At 41.2% G+C, this 22,979-nt stretch overlaps 1 protein-coding gene across 1 annotated transcript in view; it reads left to right on the forward strand.

Moving 5' to 3' along the window:
• Positions 1-22,979, forward strand: part of LOC110512917 (CUB and sushi domain-containing protein 3) — a 523,013-nt gene that overhangs the window by 403,343 nt on the left and 96,691 nt on the right. The window contains exons 49-50 of the mRNA XM_036934833.1: positions 4,288-4,434; positions 12,525-12,713. Coding sequence (XP_036790728.1) covers positions 4,288-4,434; positions 12,525-12,713 — 336 coding nt within the window. The remainder of the gene's footprint in view (positions 1-4,287; positions 4,435-12,524; positions 12,714-22,979) is intronic.

The following is a 22,979-nucleotide window of genomic DNA, read 5'->3' on the forward strand; positions in this document are numbered from 1 at the left end:
AGTGTTCAGTGCCAGCCCACAGTAACCTACATGCGGTGTTCAGTGCCAGCCCACAGTAACCTACATGCTGTGTTCAGTGCCGGCCCACAGTAACCTAAATGTGGTGTTCAGTGCCAGCCCACAGTAACCTGCATGCGGTGTTCAGTGCCAGCCCACAGTAACCTACATGCAGTGTTCAGTGCCAGCCCACAGTAACCTACATGCAGTGTTCAGTGTCAGCCCACAGTAATCTACATGCAGTGTTCAGTGCCAGCCCACAGTAACCTACATGCAGTGTTCAGTGCCAGCCCACAGTAACCTACATGCAGTGTTCAGTACCAGCCTACATTGTATGAGACTTTTAAAAACGTTTTTACATTGTGAAGGACTTTGACATTAATTCATGAGTTTATGTATTAGTCTGTAAGACCATGGGCTAAATAAGTGAATGTAAATTGCATTGTATTGTGTTATATGATGCAAGTAACCACTTTAAAAAATATATAGATATATTATTATCACCATACAGGGAATTAGACACTGTACCCCTCTGACTATTGGTTTATTTGCACATTCAAGCCTGTCTCAAAATACAAAATACAAAATTTAATTTGTTTTACCTGACTGGCTTTTCACCGACAGCAGGTGATGTAGCCGACACGTTTTGTGTTCTTGTAGGAAGCAGTAACTCCCCATTGTTGACCTATATAACTGGGCTAACAACTCGCTAAATAACAATGACTATCTACATACGGGCCACACGCCGCTCTGCGCTCTGATCTGAAAGGCGCAGACACTCGCCCGGTGATTGAAAGACCTCTCCCCAATATCCTTCTAGTCCGTTGCTCTCTGGCTCTGCCTACAACTAAATCCCAGGCTCAATCTTGCAAAGTTAGATTTGGTTTGGTTTGTTCCATTGAAAATGGGCTGATATAATGCTGATTCATAAAAATAAATAAAAAACGTTGATCTACAATATATAGTGTAAACTAGTTGGGCGAACTCAGCGAAGTTGGATGTCTGTGGCGCCTGGCTTTGCTTCTGCGCATCAGTCCTGCAGGAGGGCGCACCGCCGGGCAAGCGCGACGTTTAGAGGGAACATTATTTACGAAGATTGTAAAATTGAGTCAACCCTACTTTATTGAGGTCTGAGTCAAAGCAATATGGCTATTTGCTAGTATAATTGACTACTTAAAGATGAATAAACCCAGCCACTGCAAGGTCGAACGAATACAACGAATCACGCTTTGAATTCCAATAGGGGAGCTAACCAGCCAATAAGTGTGGGTACACATGTACCCATAGATGTAATACACTACACAGTACATGTAATACACTACACAGTACATGTAATACACTACACAGTACATGTTATACAGTACATGTTTTACAGTACATGTTATACAGTACATGTTATACAGTACATGTATTATAGTATATGTTATACAGTACATGTATTATAGTATATGTTATACAGTACATGTTATACAGTACATGTTATACAGTACATGTATTATAGTATATGTTATACAGTACATGTATTATAGTATATGTTATACAGTACATGTTATACAGTACATGTTATACAGTACATGTTATACAGTACATGTTTTACAGTACATGTTATACAGTACATGTTATACAGTACATGTTATACAGTACATGTATTATAGTATATGTTATACAGTACATGTATTATAGTATATGTTATACAGTACATGTTATACAGTACATGTTATACAGTACATGTATTATAGTATATGTTATACAGTACATGTATTATAGTATATGTTATACAGTACATGTTATACAGTACATGTATTATAGTATATGTTATACAGTACATGTTATACAGTACATGTTATACAGTACATGTTATACAGTACATGTTATACAGTACATGTTATACAGTACATGTATTATAGTATATGTTATACAGTACATGTTATACAGTACATGTATTATAGTATATGTTATACAGTACATGTTATACAGTACATGTTATACAGTACATGTTATACAGTACATGTTATACAGTACATGTTATACAGTACATGTATTATAGTATATGTTATACAGTACATGTTATACAGTACATGTTATACAGTACATGTTATACAGTACATGTTATACAGTACATGTATTATAGTATATGTTATACAGTACATGTTATACAGTACATGTTATACAGTACATGTTATACAGTACATGTTATACAGTACATGTTTTACATGACACACTTGGAGGGAATGTTCCACCTATTAACTATCTGACCTCTGATGATGTCACACTGTGTGCTTTTCTGTGTTTGTGGAGCCAGAACATTCACCTGAAACAGCATTAACATCTCTCTGTGTCTCTGTCCTAACAGGTCCTAACATCTCTCTGTGTCTCTGTCCTAACAGAACATTCACCTGAAACACCATTAACATCTCTCTGTGTCTCTGTCCTAACAGAACATTCACCTGAAACACCATTTAACATCTCTCTGTGTCTCTGTCCTAACAGAACATTCACCTGAAACACCATTATTTTATACACTCAATTCTCCTCCCTCTGCATTTGTCTGTGTCACTCTGTGTCTCTGTCCTAACAGGTCCTAACATCTATATTTGTCTCTGTCCTAACAGGTCCTAAAATCTCTCTGTGTCTCTGTCCTAACAGGTCCTAACATCTCTCTGTGTCTCTGTCCTAACAGTTCCTAACATCTCTCTGTGACTCTGTCCCAACAAATCCTAGCATCTCTCTGTGTCTCTGTCCTAACAGGTCCTAACAGGTCCTAACATCTCTCTTTGTCTCTGTCCTAACAGGTCCTAAAATCTCTCTGTGTCTCTGTCCTAACAGGTCCTAACGGGTCCTTAAATCTCCCTGTGTCTCTGTCCTAACGTGTCCTAACATCTCTCTGTGTCTCTGTCCTAACAGGTCCTAACATCTCGCTGTGTCTCTGTCCTAACAGGTCCTAACATCTCTCTGTGTCTCTGTCCTAACAGGTCCTAACATGTCCTAACATCTCTCTGTGTCTCTGTCCTAACAGGTCCTAACATCTCTCTGTGACTCTGTCCCAACAAATCCTAGCATCTCTCTGTGTCTCTGTCCTAACAGGTCCTAACAGGTCCTAACATCTCTCTGTGTCTCTGTCCTAACAGGTCCTAACATCTCTCTGTGTCTCTGTCCTAACAGGTCCTAACATCTCTCTGTGTCTCTGTCCTAACAGGTCCTAACATATCTCTGTGTCTCTGTCTTAACATGTCCTAACATCTCTCTGTCCTAACATGTCCTAACATCTCTCCGTGTCTCTGTCCTAACAAGTCCTAACACCTCTCTGTGTCTCTGTCCTAACAGGTCCTAACATGTCCTAACATCTCTCTGTGTCTCTGTCCTAACAGGTCCTAACATCTCTCTGTGACTCTTTCCCAACAGATCCTAGCATCTCTCTGTGTCTCTGTCCTAACAGGTCCTAACGTCTCTCTGTGTCTCTGTCCCAACAGATCCTAGCATCTCTCTGTGTCTCTGTCCTAACAGGTCCTAACAGGTCCTAACATCTCTCTATGTCTCTGTCCTAACAGGTCCTAACATCTCTCTGTGTCTCTGTCCTAACAGGTCCTAACATGTCTCTTTGTCTCTGTCCTAACAGGTCCTAATATCTCTCCGTGTCTATGTCCCAACAGGTCTCTGTCCTAACAGGTCCTAACATCTCTCTGTGTCTCTGTCCCAACAGATCCTAGCATCTCTCTGTGTCTCTGTCCTAACAGGTCCTAACAGGTCCTAACATCTCTCTGTGTCTCTGTCCTAACAGGTCCTAACATCTCTCTGTGTCTCTGTCCTAACAGGTCCTAACATGTCTCTTTGTCTCTGTCCTAACAGGTCCTAATATCTCTCCGTGTCTATGTCCCAACAGGTCTCTGTCCTAACAGGTCCTAACATCTCTTTGTGTCTCTGTCCTAACAGGTCCTAACATCTCTCTGTGTCTCTGTCCTAACAGGTCCTAACAGGTCCTAACATCTCTCTGTGTCTCTGTCTTAACAGGTCCTAACATATCTCTGTGTCTCTGTCTTAACATGTCCTAACATCTCTCTGTCCTAACATGTCCTAACATCTCTCCGTGTCTCTGTCCTAACAGGTCCTAACATCTCTCTGTGTCTCTGTCCTAACAGGTCCTAACATCTCTCTGTGTCTCTGTCCTAACAGGTCCTAACATCTCTCTCTCCTAACATGTCCTAACATATCTCTGTGTCTCTGTCTTAACATGTCCTAACATCTCTCTGTCCTAACCATTCCTAACATCTCTCTGTGTCTCTGTCCTAACAGGTCCTAACATCTACAGCCAGAGCCTGGCGTCCCTCAGCGGTGACATCACCACGCCCTTTAACCTCACGACCTCTGGTCATCAGCTGCTTCTGCGCTGGTCGTCTGACCACGGCACCAACAGGAAGGGCTTCCACGTCAGATATGTGGGTGAGTATCAAAGTATGTATCCTGTTAATAATGACTTTCCTTCACCCAGCACGTCTTCATCCACCCCGCTATACTACACAACCAATAGGAGTCATTAACGTCATGGTACAGGGCCCCTACCAGAAATAGACTGGCCATTGGGCAGTTCTGGACAATTTTATTTATTTATTTATTTATTTATTTTATTTTTTTATTTCACCTTTATTTAACCAGGTAGGCAAGTTGAGAACAAGTTCTCATTTACAATTGCGACCTGGCCAAGATAAAGCAAAGCAGTTCGACACATACAACAACACAGAGTAACACATGGAATAAACAAACATACAGTCAATTATACAGTAGAAACAAGTCTATGTACGATGTGAGCAAATGAGGTGAGATAAGGGAGGTAAAGGCAAAAAAGGCCATGGTGGCAAAGTAAATAGAATATATATATTCCCAGTCCATCCCTGGGCCCCGTCCATCGCTGGCTCCGTCCATCCCTAGGACCCGTCCATCCCTAGGCCCCGTCCATCCCTGGCCCCGTCCATCCCTGATCCCGTCCATCCCTAGGCCCCGTCCATCCCTAGGCCCCGTCCATCCCTAGGCCCCGTCCATCCCTGGCCCCGTCCATCCTTGATCCCGTCCATCCCTAGGCCCCGTCCATCCCTAGGCCCCGTCCATCCCTAGGCCCCAACCATCCCTAGGCCCCGCCCATCCCTGAACCCCGTCCATCCCTAGGCCCCGTCCATCCCTAGGCCCCAACCATCCCTGGGCCCCGTCCATCCCTAGGCCCCGTCCATCCCTAGGCCCCAACCATCCCTAGGCCCCGCCCATCCCTGAACCCCGTCCATCCCTAGGCCCCGTCCATCCCTAGGCCCCAACCATCCCTGGGCCCCGTCCATCCCTAGGCCCCGTCCATCCCTAGGCCCCATCCATCCCTGATCCCAGTCCATCCCTGGGCCCCGTCCATCCCTAGGCCCCGTCCATCCCTAGGCCCCGTCCATCCCTGATCCCAGTCCATCCCTGGGCCCCGTCCATCCCTAGGCGCCGTGCATCCCTAGGCCCCATCCATCCCTGATCCCAGTCCATCCCTGGGCCCCGTCCATCCCTAGGCCCCGTCCATCCCTAGGCCCCGTCCATCCCTGATCCCAGTCCATCCCTGGGCCCCGTCCATCCCTAGGCCCCGTCCATCCCTAGGCCCCGTCCATCCCTGATCCCAGTCCATCCCTAGGCCCCGTCCATCCCTAGGTCCCGTCCATCCCTGATCCCAGTCCATCCCTGGGCCCCGTCCATCCCTAGGCCCCATCCATCCCTAGGCCCCGTCCATCCCTGATCCCAGTCCATCCCTGGGCCCTGTCCATCCCTAGGCCCCGTCCATCCCTGGGCCCCGTTCATCCCTAGGCCCCATCCATCCCTAGGCCCCGTCCATCCCTAGGCCCCGTCCATCCCTGATCCCAGTCCATCCCTAGGCCCTGTCCATCCCTAGGCCCCGACCATCCCTAGGCCCCGTCCATCCCTAGGCCCCATCCATCCCTGATCCCAGTCCATCCCTAGGCCCAGTCCATCCCTAGGCCCCGTCCATCCCTAGGCCCCATCCATCCCTGATCCCAGTCCATCCCTAGGCCCCGTCCATCCCTAGGCCCCAACCATCCCTAGGCCCCGCCCATCCCTGATCCCCGTCCATCCCTAGGCCCCGTCCATCCCTAGGCCCTGTCCATCCCTAGGCCCAGTCCATCCCTAGGCCCCGTCCATCCCTAGGCCCCGTCCATCCCTAGGCCCCGCCCATACGTGGGCCCCATTACCGAAAACAAACCGGCCTGTAGGATTCCCTACTAATTCCTTACAGAACAGGAATTCGTCTAGCCATCAGCATCATCACTGTGTTGTGATGAAATCACTGGCCACTTTAAATAATGAAATCACTAGCCACTTTAATAATGAAACACTTGCCACTTTAATACTGAAACACTAGCCACTTTAATACTGAAACACTAGCCACTTTAATACTGAAACACTAGTCACTTTAATACTGAAACACTAGCCACTTTAATACTGAAACACTAGCCACTTTAATACTGAAACACTAGCCACTTTAATACTGAAACACTAGCCACTTTAATACTGAAACACTAGCCACTTTAATACTGAAACACTAGCCACTTTAATACTGAAACACTAGCCACTTTAATACTGAAACACTAGCCACTTTAATACTGAAACACTAGCCACTTTAATACTGAAACACTAGCCACTTTAATACTGAAACACTAGCCACTTTAATACTGAAACACTAGCCACTTTAATACTGAAACACTAGCCACTTTAATACTGAAGCACTAGCCACTTTAATACTGAAACACTAGCCACTTTAATACTGAAACACTAGCCACTTTAATACTGAAACACTAGCCACTTTAATACTGAAACACTAGCCACTTTAATACTGAAACACTAGCCACTTTAATACTGAAACACTAGCCACTTTAATACTGAAACACTAGCCACTTTAATAATGAAACACTAGCCACTTTAATACTGAAACACTAGCCACTTTAATACTGAAACACTAGCCACTTTAATACTGAAACACTAGCCACTTTAATACTGAAACACTAGCCACTTTAATACTGAAACACTAGCCACTTTAATACTGAAACACTAGCCACTTTAATACTGAAACACTAGACACTTTAATACTGAAACACTAGCCACTTTAATACTGAAACACTAGACACTTTAATACTGAAACACTAGACACTTTAATACTGAAACACTAGCCACTTTAATACTGAAACACTAGCCACTTTAATACTGAAACACTAGCCACTTTAATAATGAAACACTGGCCACTTTAATACTGAAACACTAGCCACTTTAATACTGAAACACTAGCCACTTTAATACTGAAACACTAGCCACTTTAATACTGAAACACTAGCCACTTTAATACTGAAACACTAGCCACTTTAATACTGAAACACTAGCCACTTTAATACTGAAACACTAGCCACTTTAATACTGAAACACTAGCCACTTTAATACTGAAACACTAGCCACTTTAATACTGAAACACTAGCCACTTTAAATACTGAAACACTAGCCACTTTAAATACTGAAACACTAGCCACTTTAATAATAAAACACTAGCCACTTTAATAATATATATATATATGTTGCATTACTCATCTCATATGTATATACTGTGTTCTATTCTACTGTATCTTAGTTTCTGCCGATCTGACATTACTAATCCAAATATTTATATATTCTTAATTCCATTCCTTTTCTTTAGATGTGTGTGTCTTTTGAAATTGTTAGATATTATTTGTTAGATATTATTTGTTAGATATTACCGCATTGTTGGAGCTAGAAACACAAACATTTCGTTACGTTTAACATCTGCTAAACACGTGTATAGGGGAGAGTGGGGTAAGTTGACCAATGAACACGTGTATAGGGGAGAGTGGGGTAAATTGACCAATGAACACGTGTATAGGGGAGAGTGGGGTAAATTGACCAATGAACACGTGTATAGGGGAGAGTGGGGTAAGTAGACCAATGAACACGTGTATAGGGGAGAGTGGGGTAAATTGACCAATGAACACGTGTATAGGGGAGAGTGGGGTAAATTGACCAATGAACACGTGTATAGGGGAGAGTGGGGTAAGTTGACCAATGAACACGTGTATAGGGGAGAGTGGGGTAAATTGACCAATGAACACGTGTATAGGCGAGAGTGGGGTAAGTTGACCAATGAACACGTGTATAGGGGAGAGTGGGGTAAATTGACCAATGAACACATGTATAGGGGAGAGTGGGGTAAGTTGACCAATGAACACGTGTATAGGGGAGAGTGGGGTAAATTGACCTATAAACACGTGTATAGGGGAGAGTGGGGTAAATTGACCTATAAACACGTGTATAGGGGAGAGTGGGGTAAATTGACCTATAAACACGTGTATAGGGGAGAGTGGGGTAAATTGACCTATAAACACGTGTATAGGGGAGAGTGGGGTAAATTGACCTATAAACACGTGTATAGGGGAGAGTGGGGTAAATTGACCTATAAACACGTGTATAGGGGAGAGTGGGGTAAATTGACCTATAAACACGTGTATAGGGGAGAGTGGGGTAAATTGACCTATAAACACGTGTATAGGGGAGAGTGGGGTAAATTGACCTATAAACACGTGTATAGGGGAGAGTGGGGTAAGTTTACCAATGAAATTTGATTAGATTTTTTGATTTGTAACTGCTGTCTTTTGTTGTAATGTAATGTAATATACTGCTCTGTATGGTGGTCTATGTAACCACTGTATGGTGGTCTATGTAACCACTGTATGGTGGTCTATGTAACCACTGTATGGTGGTCTATGTAACCACTGTATGGTGGTCTATGTAACCACTGTATGGTGGTCTATGTAACCACTGTATGGTGGTCTATGTAACCACTGTATGGTGGTCTATGTAACCACTGTATGGTGGTCTATGTAACCACTGTATGGTGGTCTATGTAACCACTGTATGTCTATGTGCATATTGTATGCTGACATGCTGCTAATGCATCATTATCTACGAGAGAGAGAGAGACAGAGAGAGAGAGAGAGAGAGAGAGAGAGAGAGAGAGAGAGAGAGAGAGAGAGAGAGAGAGAGAGAGAGAGAGAGAGAGAGAGAGAGAGAGAGAGAGAGAGAGAGAGAGAGAGAGAGAGAGAGAGAGAGAGAGAGAGAGAGAGAGAGAGAGAGAGAGAGAGAGAGAGAGAGAGAGAGAGAGAGAGAGAGAGAGAGAGAGAGACGCTGTTGCAACCAATTTAAACACCACGTCAGGGTTAGCTGAGACCTCGGAGACCGAGACTGAAGTAGGGTCTGTTACTTCTCTTGCACACCGAGGCTTCGTCTCAAATGGCACCCTATTTCTTACACATAGTACACTACTGGTCAAAAGTAGTGTGCTACACTGGGAGTAGGGTATCGTGTGGGACGTAGCCTGAGATTTGCTCTAGTTGTAGACAGATGGAGTTTGTTGAGACGCATTACATTCCTTTCTGCAGGTTGTAGCCTCTGATTGGCTGCTGTGTGTTTACATGGAATCTGTTTGGTGTTCTTGATCAAGTGTGAAATGATGGGTAAAAACATCCCCTCCCTAACAAATAACTGTCGGTGGTATCAGGATGCACAATATTGTTTTTTTTGTTGTGCGAAAGCAAATTGAACATGTGTGCCTATGGGCCATTGATGATTTGCGTAAACTTAAAAATAAAAACAATTGAATCTTGTTCATGTTTTAAAGTGACTGTTTGTTGACTGCTCAGCTCAGTGGGTACAGTGTTGACATCCACCATCTTGAAGAGACCTAACTCTCCTCCTCAGTCTACAGCAGTAACGTCCACCATGTTGTAGAGACCTGACTCTCCTCAGTCTACAGCAGTAATGTCCACCATGTTGTAGAGACCTGACTCTCCTCAGTCTACAGCAGTAATGCCCACCATGTTGTAGAGACCTGACTCTCCTCAGTCTACAGCAGTAATGTCCACCATGTTGTAGAGACCTGACTCTCCTCCTCAGTCTACAGCAGTAACGTCCACCATGTTGTAGAGACCTGACTCTCCTCCTCAGTCTACAGCAGTAATGTCCACCATGTTGTAGAGACCTGACTCTCCTCCTCAGTCTACAGCAGTAATGTCCATCATGTTGTAGAGACCTGACTCTCCTCCTCAGTCTACAGCAGTAACGTCCACCATGTTGTAGAGACCTGACTCTCCTCCTCAGTCTACAGCAGTAATGTCCACCATGTTGTAGAGACCTGACTCTCCTCCTCAGTCTACAGCAGTAATGTCCATCATGTTAGAGACCTGACTCTCCTCCTCAGTCTACAGCAGTAATGTCCACCATGTTGTAGAGACCTGACTCTCCTCCTCAGTCTACAGCAGTAATGTCCATCATGTTGTAGAGACCTGACTCTCCTCCTCAGTCTACAGCAGTAATGTCCACCATGTTGTAGAGACCTGACTCTCCTCCTCAGTCTACAGCAGTAACGTCCACCATGTTGTAGAGACCTGACTCTCCTCCTCAGTCTACAGCAGTAATGTCCACCATGTTGTAGAGACCTGACTCTCCTCAGTCTACAGCAGTAATGTCCACCATGTTGTAGAGACCTGACTCTCCTCCTCAGTCTACAGCAGTAACGTCCACCATGTTGTAGAGACCTGACTCTCCTCAGTCTACAGCAGTAATGTCCACCATGTTGTAGAGACCTGACTCTCCTCCTCAGTCTACAGCAGTAATGTCCACCATGTTGTAGAGACCTGACTCTCCTCAGTCTACAGCAGTAACGTCCACCATATTGTAGAGACCTGACTCTCCTCCTCAGTCTACAGCAGTAACGTCCACCATGTTGTAGAGACCTGACTCTCCTCCTCAGTCTACAGCAGTAATGTCCACCATGTTGTAGAGACCTGACTCTCCTCCTCAGTCTACAGCAGTAATGTCCATCATGTTGTAGAGACCTGACTCTCCTCCTCAGTCTACAGCAGTAACGTCCACCATGTTGTAGAGACCTGACTCTCCTCCTCAGTCTACAGCAGTAATGTCCACCATGTTGTAGAGACCTGACTCTCCTCCTCAGTCTACAGCAGTAACGTCCACCATGTTGTAGAGACCTGACTCTCCTCCTCAGTCTACAGCAGTAATGTCCACCATGTTGTAGAGACCTGACTCTCCTCCTCAGTCTACAGCAGTAACGTCCACCATATTGTAGAGACCTGACTCTCCTCCTCAGTCTACAGCAGTAACGTCCACCATGTTGTAGAGACCTGACTCTCCTCCTCAGTCTACAGCAGTAATGTCCACCATGTTGTAGAGACCTGACTCTCCTCAGTCTACAGCAGTAACGTCCACCATATTGTAGAGACCTGACTCTCCTCCTCAGTCTACAGCAGTAACGTCCACCATGTTGTAGAGACCTGACTCTCCTCCTCAGTCTACAGCAGTAACGTCCACCATGTTGTAGAGACCTGACTCTCCTCCTCAGTCTACAGCAGTAATGTCCACCATGTTGTAGAGACCTGACTCTCCTCAGTCTACAGCAGTAATGTCCACCATGTTGTAGAGACCTGACTCTCCTCCTCAGTCCACAGCAGTAATGTCCACCATGTTGTAGAGACCTGACTCTCCTCAGTCTACAGCAGTAATGTCCACCATGTTGAAGAGACCTGACTCTCAGTCTACAGCAGTAATGTCTGCCATGTTGTAGAGACCTGACTCTCCTCCTCAGTCTACAGCAGTAATGTCCATCATGTTGTAGAGACCTGACTCTCCTCCTCAGTCTACAGCAGTAATGCCCACCATGTTGTAGAGACCTGACTCTCCTCCTCAGTCTACAGCAGTAATGTCCACCATGTTGTAGAGACCTGACTCTCCTCCTCAGTCTACAGCAGTAATGTCCACCATGTTGTAGAGACCTGACTCTCCTCCTCAGTCTACAGCAGTAATGTCCACCATGTTGTAGAGACCTGACTCTCCTCAGTCTACAGCAGTAATGTCCACCATGTTGTAGAGACCTGACTCTCCTCCTCAGTCTACAGCAGTAACATCCACCATCTTGAAGAGACCTGACTCTCCTCCTCAGTCTACAGCAGTAATGTCCACCATGTTGTAGAGACCTGACTCTCCTCCTCAGTCTACAGCAGTAATGTCCACCATGTTGTAGAGACCTGACTCTCCTCCTCAGTCTACAGCAGTAACGTCCACCATGTTGTAGAGACCTGACTCTCCTCCTCAGTCTACAGCAGTAATGCCCACCATGTTGTAGAGACCTGACTCTCCATCTCTCTCATTTCTCATAAATATAATGTATTTTTAACATGTTTCTGTAAATAACATTTTAACATCAAAGTCAAGCAAACTTTTGTAATTGCTGTACGCCCCCTCTCCTCTCCTCTCCTCTCCTCTCCTCTCCTCTCCTCTCCTCTCCTCTCCTCTCCTCTCCTCTCCTCTCCTCTCCTCTCCTCTCCTCTCCTCTCCTCTCCTCTCCTCTCCCCTCCCCCTCCCCCTCCCCCTCCCTCTCCCTCTCCCTCTCCCTCTTCCTCTTCCTCTTCCTCTCCTCTCCTCAGCGATGTACTGCAGTACTCCAGACTCCCCCCAGCATGGTTTTGTAGTGAGCCAGACAGGAGGGCATCTCAACAGTGTGGTGCGTTGGGGCTGTGACCGGGGCTACCGGCTCATTGGAAAGGCCACAGCTGTCTGTAAGAAGACGGCCTTTGGGTATTATACCTGGGACTCAACGATACCTGCATGTCAAGGTAAGAGCTCTGAGCACTGTGTCTACTGGCTGGGTGGCTGGCTGACTTGCTGGGTGGCTGGCTTCCTGGCTGGCTGGCTGGCTGGCAGACATTTATTTCTTCATCTAGGCTGTGTTCCAAAAGGCACCCTGTTCTCTATAGTGTGCACTACTTTTGACCAGAGCCCTGTGGGTAGAGTCCTGTGGGTGGAGCCCTGTGGGTAGAGAGAGACCTGTGGGTAGAGCCCTGTGGGTAGAGAGAGACCTGTGGGTAGAGTAGCTAGTCTGACGGTCTCTCTTCAGCTCCTATCACAGAGAGTAGCTAGTCTGACGGTCTCTCTTCAGCTCCTATCACAGAGAGTAGCTTGTCTGACGGTCTCTCTTCAGCCCCATGTCAGTAGCTGAACTTCTGATTGAGGAGAATGTTCTGCCGAGTAGAAACAGAGCAGAAGTCTCTCTTCAGCCCCTATCACAGAGAGTAGCTAGTCTGACAGTCTCTCTTCAGCCCCTATCACAGAGAGTAGCTAGTCTGACAGTCTCTCTTCAGCCCCTATCACAGAGAGTAGCTAGTCTGACAGTCTCTCTTCAGCCCCATGTCAGTAGCTGAACTTCTGATTGAGGAGAATGTTCTGCCGAGTAGAAACAGAGCAGAAATCAATCTTCTTTTGTTCTGTCAATTCCACCACCTGATGACTCTGGCTAGCTAACTTCCTTCCTGATTACCATGCTGTCTGTGTCAGTGTGTGCCTCCCAAAATGGCACCCTTATTCCCTAGATAGTGCACTACTTCCTATGGGCCCCGGTCAAAAGTAGTTAACTTAATAGGGAATAGGGTGCCATTTGACACACGAAACCCCTTTTTCTGTGTCGGGTTCCGTAAACAGCGTTGTTGTGTTCCGTTCACCTAATTGGGTTCTTTGTTACCCTGGGAACCACACATTGTAGAAGGTGTCATGTCATTCTGTTCCGCTCTGTTCTGAAACAATGTATCGTTAACACCACTGTCTGTTCAACTAGCACAGACAGGTCCATTATGCCGAAGCTGTGATCATATAGTAATAACTGCAAAGATCGTGGAGCTCAACCTGCCAAATAATTGACAATACAACACTAATCTAGTCACCCACAACCAAAATGAGCTCCTAAGGTGGTAACTAGAAAGGAACACATCGTTAATGGTTGTCTTTCTCTTATAGCTCCTAAGGTGCAGGTGTCTTTTAAGTAGTGTGTTGTATTTAAGTAGTGTATTGTATTTAAGTAGTGTGTTGTATTTAAGTAGTGTGTAATCATTGCTGATGCTTGTGGTGATCAAACAATTTAACCAAGTTGGCATCAATGAAGTTCTACTCTATTCTATTCTACTATATTATACTCTACTCTTCTCTATTCTACTCTTCTCTATTCTACTCTACTATATTCTACTATATTCTATTCTACTCTACTCTACTCTACTATATTCTATTCTACTCTACTATATTCTACTCTTCTCTATTCTACTCTACTATATTCTACTCTACTATATTCTGCTCTACTCTATTCTACTATATTCTATTCTACTCTACTCTACTATATTCTACTCTACTCTGTTCTACTCTACTCTATTCTACTCTACTATATTATACTCTACTCTATTATAATCTACTCTGTTCTACTCTACTCTATTCTACTCTACTATATTATACTCTACTCTATTATAATCTACTCTGTTATACTCTACTCTATTATACTTTACTCTACTCTACTCTATTCTACTATATTCTACTCTACTATATTCTACTCTACTATCTTATATTCTACTCTACTCTACTCTACTATATTATATTCTACTCTACTCTACTCTACTCTATTCTAAATGTACTCTACTCTAATGTACTCTGTTCTACTATATTCTAAATCTACTCTATTCTACTCTATTCTACTCTACTCTATTCTATTCTACTCTATTCTACTCTACTCTACTCTATTCTATTCTACTCTATTCTATTCTACTCTATTCTACTCTACTCTATTCTACTCTACTCTATTCTACTCTACTCTATTCTACTATATTCTACTCTACTCTATTCTACTATATTCTACTCTACTCTATTCTACTATATTCTACTATATTCTACTCTACTCTACTCTATTCTACTTTATTATATTCTATTCTACTCTACTCTATTCTACTACATTCTATTCTACTCTACTCTACTACATTCTATTCTACTCTATTCTACTTTATTATATTCTATTCTACTCTACTCTATTCTACTACATTCTATTCTACTCTATTCTATTCTACTATATTCTACTCTATTATATTCTACTATATTCTACTCTATTCTACTCTACTCTATTCTACTACATTCTATTCTACTCTATTCTATTCTACTCTATTCTACTACATTCTATTCTACTCTATTCTATTCTACTCTATTCTACTCTACTCTATTCTACTACATTCTATTCTACTCTATTCTATTCTACTATATTCTACTCTATTATATTCTACTATATTCTACTCTATTCTACTCTACTCTATTCTACTACATTCTATTCTACTCTATTCTATTCTACTATATTCTACTCTACTATATTTGACTCTACTCTACTATTTAAACAACTCTGTGGGAGGACATAATGAAATGTAAGAGAAAGGAACAAGAGAATACCTTATACTTGATTTCCCATCTATAGGTGAATGTAATGGTGATGGTCCATGTTGTTTCTGATACCCCCAGGTGTCCTAAAACAGAGAATTAGAAAGCTACATGGAGCATGTTGTTTCTGAAACCCCCAGGTGTCCTAAAACAGAGAATCAGAAAGCTACATGGAGCATGTTGTTTCGATCTAAAACAGTTGTAATGGTAAATATCATAGACAAGAGACTATTAGGGGTTAAACAACACTGTGTAATTAGGTGGAACGTGGGAGAAACAAAATAGCTTGTACTTTATTTCACAACTATAGGTGAATGCAATGGTAGTGTAACCTAAATCATAACCATGAATTAATCTATAGGTGAATGCAATGGTAGTGTACCCTAAATCATAACCATTAATTAATCTATAGGTGAATGCAATGGTAGTGTACCCTAAATCATAACCATGAATTAATCTATAGGTGAATGCAATGGTAGTGTACCCTAAATCATAACCATGAATTAATCTATAGGTGAATGCAATGGTAGTGTACCCTAAATCATAACCATGAATTAATCTATAGGTGAATGCAATGGTAGTGTAACCTAAATGATGAATTCTCTCTGCTATGAAACAGTTGTAGTGTACATCAATGAAACCATATGAACAACTACATGATATCACTACATACATGATATCACTACATACATGATATCAATTACATACATGATATCACTACATACATGATATCACTACATACATGATATCACTACATACATGATATCACTACATACATGGTACTACATACATGATACTACATACATGATATCACTACATACATGATATCACTACATACATGATATCACTACATACATGATATCACTACATACATGATATCAATTACATACATGATATCACTACATACATGATATCACTACATACATGATATCACTACATACATGATATCACTACATACATGATATCACTACATACATGATACTACATACATGATATCACTACATACATGATATCACTACATACATGATATCACTACATACATGATATCACTACATACATGATATCACTACATACATGATATCAATTACATACATGATATCACTACATACATGATATCACTACATACATGATATCACTACATACATGATATCACTACATACATGATATCACTACATCCATGATATCACTACATACATGATATTACTACATACATGACATCACTACATACATGATATCACTACATACATGATATCACTACATACATGATATCACTACATACATGATATCACTACATACATGATATTACTACATACATGATATCACTACATACATGATATCACTACATACATGGTATCACTACATCCATGATATCACTACATACATGATATTACTACATACATGACATCACTACATACATGATATCACTACATACATGGTATCACTACATCCATGATATCACTACATACATGATATCACTACATACATGAAATCACTACATACATGATATCACTACATACATGATATCACCACATACATGATATCACTACATACATGATATCAATACATACATGATATCACTACATACATGATATCACTACATACATGATGCTACATACATGATATCACTACATACATGACTTGATACCAGAACGAGGGGATTATTCATGAACGGTATGGTCTCTGTGATCTGTCGTCTGAACAGAACGACGACGGAAATACAAACATATATATTTATTTTCTCTAAATCGTTATCTCTAACGGCATGGTGTTTAAGGACGATAGAGCTGCAGGAAATTACACCCCTTAAGTACTTGTTAATTAGCTCTTCATGAACCTTCTATCCAATTCATTTCTACGTAATTCTCGACACAATTATTACCTAGTAGTTGCCTAGCAACTAGTCATTATCTGGTAACTGACTATGAACTACCTGGTAGCTAGTACTTGCCTATGAACGAGTATTACCTAGTCACTATTAACTACCCAGTAACTAGTAACTACCTAGTCAATATTAACTACCTAGTAACTAGTAATTACATTTAACTAGCAATTACCTAGTAACTATGAACCTCCTAATAGCTAGTAATTACCTAGTAACTATTATCTACAGATTAACTAGTAATTACTATTAACTACCTAGTAACCAGTAATTAGCTAGTAAGTTTTAACTAACTAGTAACTAATTACCTAGTAACTATTAATTACATAGTGACTACCTAGCAGCTGGAAATTGCCTAGCATCTATTAACTAGCTAGTTCAGGAATGAAGAAGGCTTTGTAGAAGGAAGTGCAACCAGTCACAGATGTTATTTACTAGGATTACAACTAATACCATTATTTAAAGGTGAGGTGATAGTAGTAGAATATACCTTTATTTAAAGGTGAGGTGATAGAATAGTAGAATATACCTTTATTTAAAGGTGAGGTGATAGAGTAGTAGAATATACCTTTATTTAAAGGTGAGGTGATATAATAGTAGAATATACCTTTATTTAAAGGTGAGGTGATAGAATAGTAGAATATACCTTTATTTAAAGGGGAGGTGATAGTAGTAGAATATACCTTTATTTAAAGGTGAGGTGATAGTAGTAGAATATACCTTTATTTAAAGGTGAGGTGATAGAGTAGTAGAATATACCTTTATTTAAAGGTGAGGTGATATAATAGTAGAATATACCTTTATTTAAAGGTGAGGTGATATACCTTTATTTAAAAGTGAGGTGATAGAGTAGTAGAATATACCTTTATTTAAAGGTGAGGTGATAGAATAGTAGAATATACCTTTATTTAAAGGTGAGGTGATAGAATAGTAGAATATACCTTTATTTAAAAGTGAGGTGATAGTAGTAGAATATACCTTTATTTAAAGGTGAGGTGATAGAATAGTAGAATATACCTTTATTTAAAGGTGAGGTGATATAATAGTAGAATATACCTTTATTTAAAAGTGAGGTGATAGTAGTAGAATATACCTTTATTTAAAGGTGAGGTGATATAATAGTAGAATATACCTTTATTTAAAAGTGAGGTGATAGTAGTAGAATATACCTTTATTTAAAGGTGAGGTGATAGAATAGTAGAATATACCTTTATTTAAAGGTGAGGTGATAGTAGTAGAATATACCTTTATTTAAAGGTGAGGTGATATAATAGTAGAATATACCTTTATTTAAAGGTGAGGTGATAGAATAGTAGAATATACCTTTATTTAAAGGTGAGGTGATAGTAGTAGAATATACCTTTATTTAAAGGTGAGGTGATATAATAGTAGAATATACCTTTATTTAAAGGTGAGGTGATAGAATAGTAGAATATACCTTTATTTAAAGGTGAGGTGATAGTAGTAGAATATACCTTTATTTAAAGGTGAGGTGATATAATAGTAGAATATACCATTATTTAAAAGTGAGGTGATAGAGTAGTAGAATATACCTTTATTTAAAGTTGAGGTGATAGAATAGTAGAATATACCTTTATTTAAAGGTGAGGTGATAGTAGTAGAATATACTTTTATTTAAAGGTGAGGTGATAGAATAGTAGAATATACCTTTATTTAAAAGTGAGGTGATAGTAGTAGAATATACCTTTATTTAAAGGTGAGGTGATAGAATAGTAGAATATACCTTTATTTAAAGGTGAGGTGATATAATAGTAGAATATACCTTTATTTAAAGGTGAGGTGATAGAATAGTAGAATATACCTTTATTTAAAGGTGAGGTGATAGTAGTAGAATATACCTTTATTTAAAGGTGAGGTGATAGTAGTAGAATATACCTTTATTTAAAGGTGAGGTGATATACCTTTATTTAAAAGTGAGGTGATAGAGTAGTAGAATATACCTTTATTTAAAGGTGAGGTGATAGAATAGTAGAATATACCTTTATTTAAAGGTGAGGTGATAGAATAGTAGAATATACCTTTATTTAAAGGTGAGGTGATAGTAGTAGAATATACCTTTATTTAAAGGTGAGGTGATAGAATAGTAGAATATACCTTTATTTAAAGGTGAGGTGATAGAATAGTATAATATACCTTTATTTAAAAGTGAGGTGATAGTAGTAGAATATACCTTTATTTAAAGGTGAGGTGATAGTAGTAGAATATACCATTATTTAAAGGTGAGGTGATAGTAGTAGAATATACCTTTATTTAAAGGTGAGGTGATAGAATAGTAGAATATACCTTTATTTAAAGGTGAGGTGATATACCTTTATTTAAAGGTGAGGTGATAGAGTAGTAGAATATACCTTTATTTAAAGGTGAGGTGATAGTAGTAGAATATACCTTTATTTAAAGGTGAGGTGATAGTAGTAGAATATACCTTTATTTAAAGGTGAGGTGATAGTAGTAGAATATACCTTTATTTAAAGGTGAGGTGATAGAATAGTAGAATATACCTTTATTTAAAGGTGAGGTGATATGCCTTTATTTAAAGGTGAGGTGATAGAGTAGTAGAATATACCTTTATTTAAAGGTGAGGTGATAGAATAGTAGAATATACCTTTATTTAAAGGTGAGGTGATAGTAGTAGAATATACCTTTATTTAAAGGTGAGGTGATAGAATAGTAGAATATACCTTTATTTAAAGGTGAGGTGATATGCCTTTATTTAAAGGTGAGGTGATAGTAGTAGAATATACCTTTATTTAAAGGTGAGGTGATAGTAGTAGAATATACCTTTATTTAAAGGTGAGGTGATAGAATAGTAGAATATACCTTTATTTAAAGGTGAGGTGATAGAGTAGTAGAATATACCTTTATTTAAAGGTGAGGTGATAGTAGTAGAATATACCTTTATTTAAAGGTGAGGTGATAGAATAGTAGAATATACCTTTATTTAAAGGTGAGGTGATATAATAGTAGAATATACCTTTATTTAAAGGTGAGGTGATAGTAGTAGAATATACCTTTATTTAAAGGTGAGGTGATAGTAGTAGAATATACCTTTATTTAAAGGTGAGGTGATAGAATAGTAGAATATACCTTTATTTAAAGGTGAGGTGATAGAATAGTAGAATATACCTTTATTTAAAGGTGAGGTGATAGTAGTAGAATATACCTTTATTTAAAGTGAGGCCGCCACGTTCATCATATGAAGGAGACCAAGGCGCAGCGGCCTCCCGGGTGAAGCAGTGGTTAAGGGCGCTGTACTGCAGCGCCAGCTGTGCCATCAGAGTCCCTGGGTTCGCGCCCAGGCTCTGTCGTAACCGGCCGCGACCGGGAGGTCCGTGGGGCGACGCACAATTGGCCTAGCGTCGTCCGGGTTAGGGAGGGATTGGTCGGTAGGGTTCTCCTTGTCTCATCGCGCACCAGCGACTCCTGTGGCGGGCCGGGCGCAGTGCGCGCTAGCCAAGGTTGCCAGGTGCACGGTGTAGCCTCCGACACATTGGTGCGGCTGGCTTCCGGGTTGGACGCGCGCTGTGTTAAGAAGCTGGTTGGGTTGTGTATCGGAGGACGCATGACTTTCAACCTTCGTCTCTCCCGAGCCCGTACGGGAGTTGTAGCAATGAGACAAGATAGTAGCTACTACAACAATTGGATACTACGAAATTGGGGAGAAAAAGGGGTAAAATTCAAAAAATAAAAAAACAAAATAAAGAATGAACACTGAACAAACTAACAAAATAACAAATGAAACGGGCAACTACACATAGACAAGATCCCACACCAGAAAGTGGGGAAAAGGCCTGCCAATATATGATCCCCAATCAGAGACAACGATAAACAGCTGTCTCTGATTGGGAACCATATCAGGCCAAAACAGACATACAAAACCCATAGACATACAAAACCCCCTAGACATACAAAAAACCCTAGACATACAAAAACCCTAGACATACAAAAACCCTAGACATACAAAAACCCCTAGACATACAAAAACCCTAGACGTAGAAAAACCCCTAGACATACAAAGCCCCCTAGACATACAAAAACCCCTGGACATACAAAAACCCTAGACATACAAAAACCCTAGACATACAAAACCCCTAGACATACAAAAACCCTAGACATACAAAAACCCCAGACATACAAAAACCCCTGGACATACAAAACCCCTGGACATACAAAACCCCTAGACATCAAAAACCCTAGACATACAAAAAACATTGACATACAAAAACCTAGAGTACCCAACCTAGTCACACCTAACCAAAATATATAGAAAACAGAGATATCTAAGGTCAGGGCGTAACAGAGGCGATAGTAGTAGGATATACTTTTATCAGTTGTTTTATTTTCTCTTGATCGGCTCCCAGTTGAAAATCAGGGCAATTAAGGTACTTGTACTACCGTCCAAAGCCTTCCATCATGGCCTGGCTCCCAGACTTTGGCTCCCAGACTTTGGCTCCCAGACTTTGGCTCCCAGACGCCGTTCTAATCGGTCCTGATAATCTCTGTCAAACTCAGATTTGTCTCTGTTGCTTTGCCAAACACAGGTCTCCTCTTCACTGGCCTCAGTGTGTCAGAGAAAACAGAAGAAGGAAGAGATGCGTCTTATATATTCTCTGTTATCTTCCTTTCTCTGCTCTTCTTACTCTTGTTATTCTTCCTTTCTCTGTTCTGTCCTCGCTCTCTCATCCTTTCTCTCCCAATCTTTTGTTCTCTCCTCACACTCTTCTATTCTCTCTCCCCCTCTTCTATTCTCTCTCCCCCTCTTCTGTTCTCTCTCCCCCTCTTCTGTTCTCTCCCCCTCTCCTCTCCTCCGCTCTTCTGTTCTCTCCTCCTCTCTTCTGTTCTCTCCTCCCCTATTCTCTCCCATTCACTCCTCTCCTCTCCTCTCCTCTCCTCTCCTCTCCTCTCCTCTCCTCTCCTCTTCTCCAGATCCAGCCTTGTGTAACAATCCGCCTGTAGCTGTCAGTGAATCAGACATAATTGCTGTTTTTAGGTCCCTGATTAGTAAGAGCATCACTCTAGCGTGGCTTGTGGCTGTTAATCATACTATTTAGATGTATTGATATGTTAGAAATGTTGTTAATTTACTTTCTTTCTACTTTCATTTGCTCATATTGTGTCCCTCTAATTCAGGGGTTCTCAGAGTGGGTTCCACGGATGTATTGCTGAGGGTCCACAGCCAGATCTCAATACAGTGGCTTGCGAAAGTATTCATCCCCCTTGGCATTTTTCCTCTGTTGTTGCCTTACAACCTGGAATTAAAATAGATTTTTTTTGGCAGGTCATATCATTTGATTTACACAACACGCCTACCACTTTGAAGATGCAAAATATTTTTTTTATTGTGAAACAAACAAGAAATAAGTGAAAAAAACAGAACTAGAGCGTGCAGAACTATTCACCTCCCAAAGTCAATACTTTATATAGACACCTTTTGCAGATATTACAGCTGCAAGTCTCTTGGGGTATGTCTCTATAAGCTTGGCACATCTAGCCACCGGGATCTATGTATGCTTAGGGTTATTGTCCTGCTGGAAGGAGAACCTCCTTCCCAGTCTCAAATCTCTGGAAGACTGAAACAGGTTTCCCCTCAATAATTTCCCTGTATTTAGCGGCATCCATCATTCCTTCAATTCTGACCAGTTTCCCAGACGCTGCCTATGAAAAACATCTGCACAGCATGATGCTGCCACCAACATGCTTCACTGTGGGGATGGTATTCTCGGGGTGATGAAAGGTGTTAGATTTGCGC

This window comes from Oncorhynchus mykiss, chromosome 2 (assembly GCF_013265735.2).
Source record: "Oncorhynchus mykiss isolate Arlee chromosome 2, USDA_OmykA_1.1, whole genome shotgun sequence".
Taxonomy (NCBI): Eukaryota; Metazoa; Chordata; class Actinopteri; order Salmoniformes; family Salmonidae; genus Oncorhynchus; species Oncorhynchus mykiss.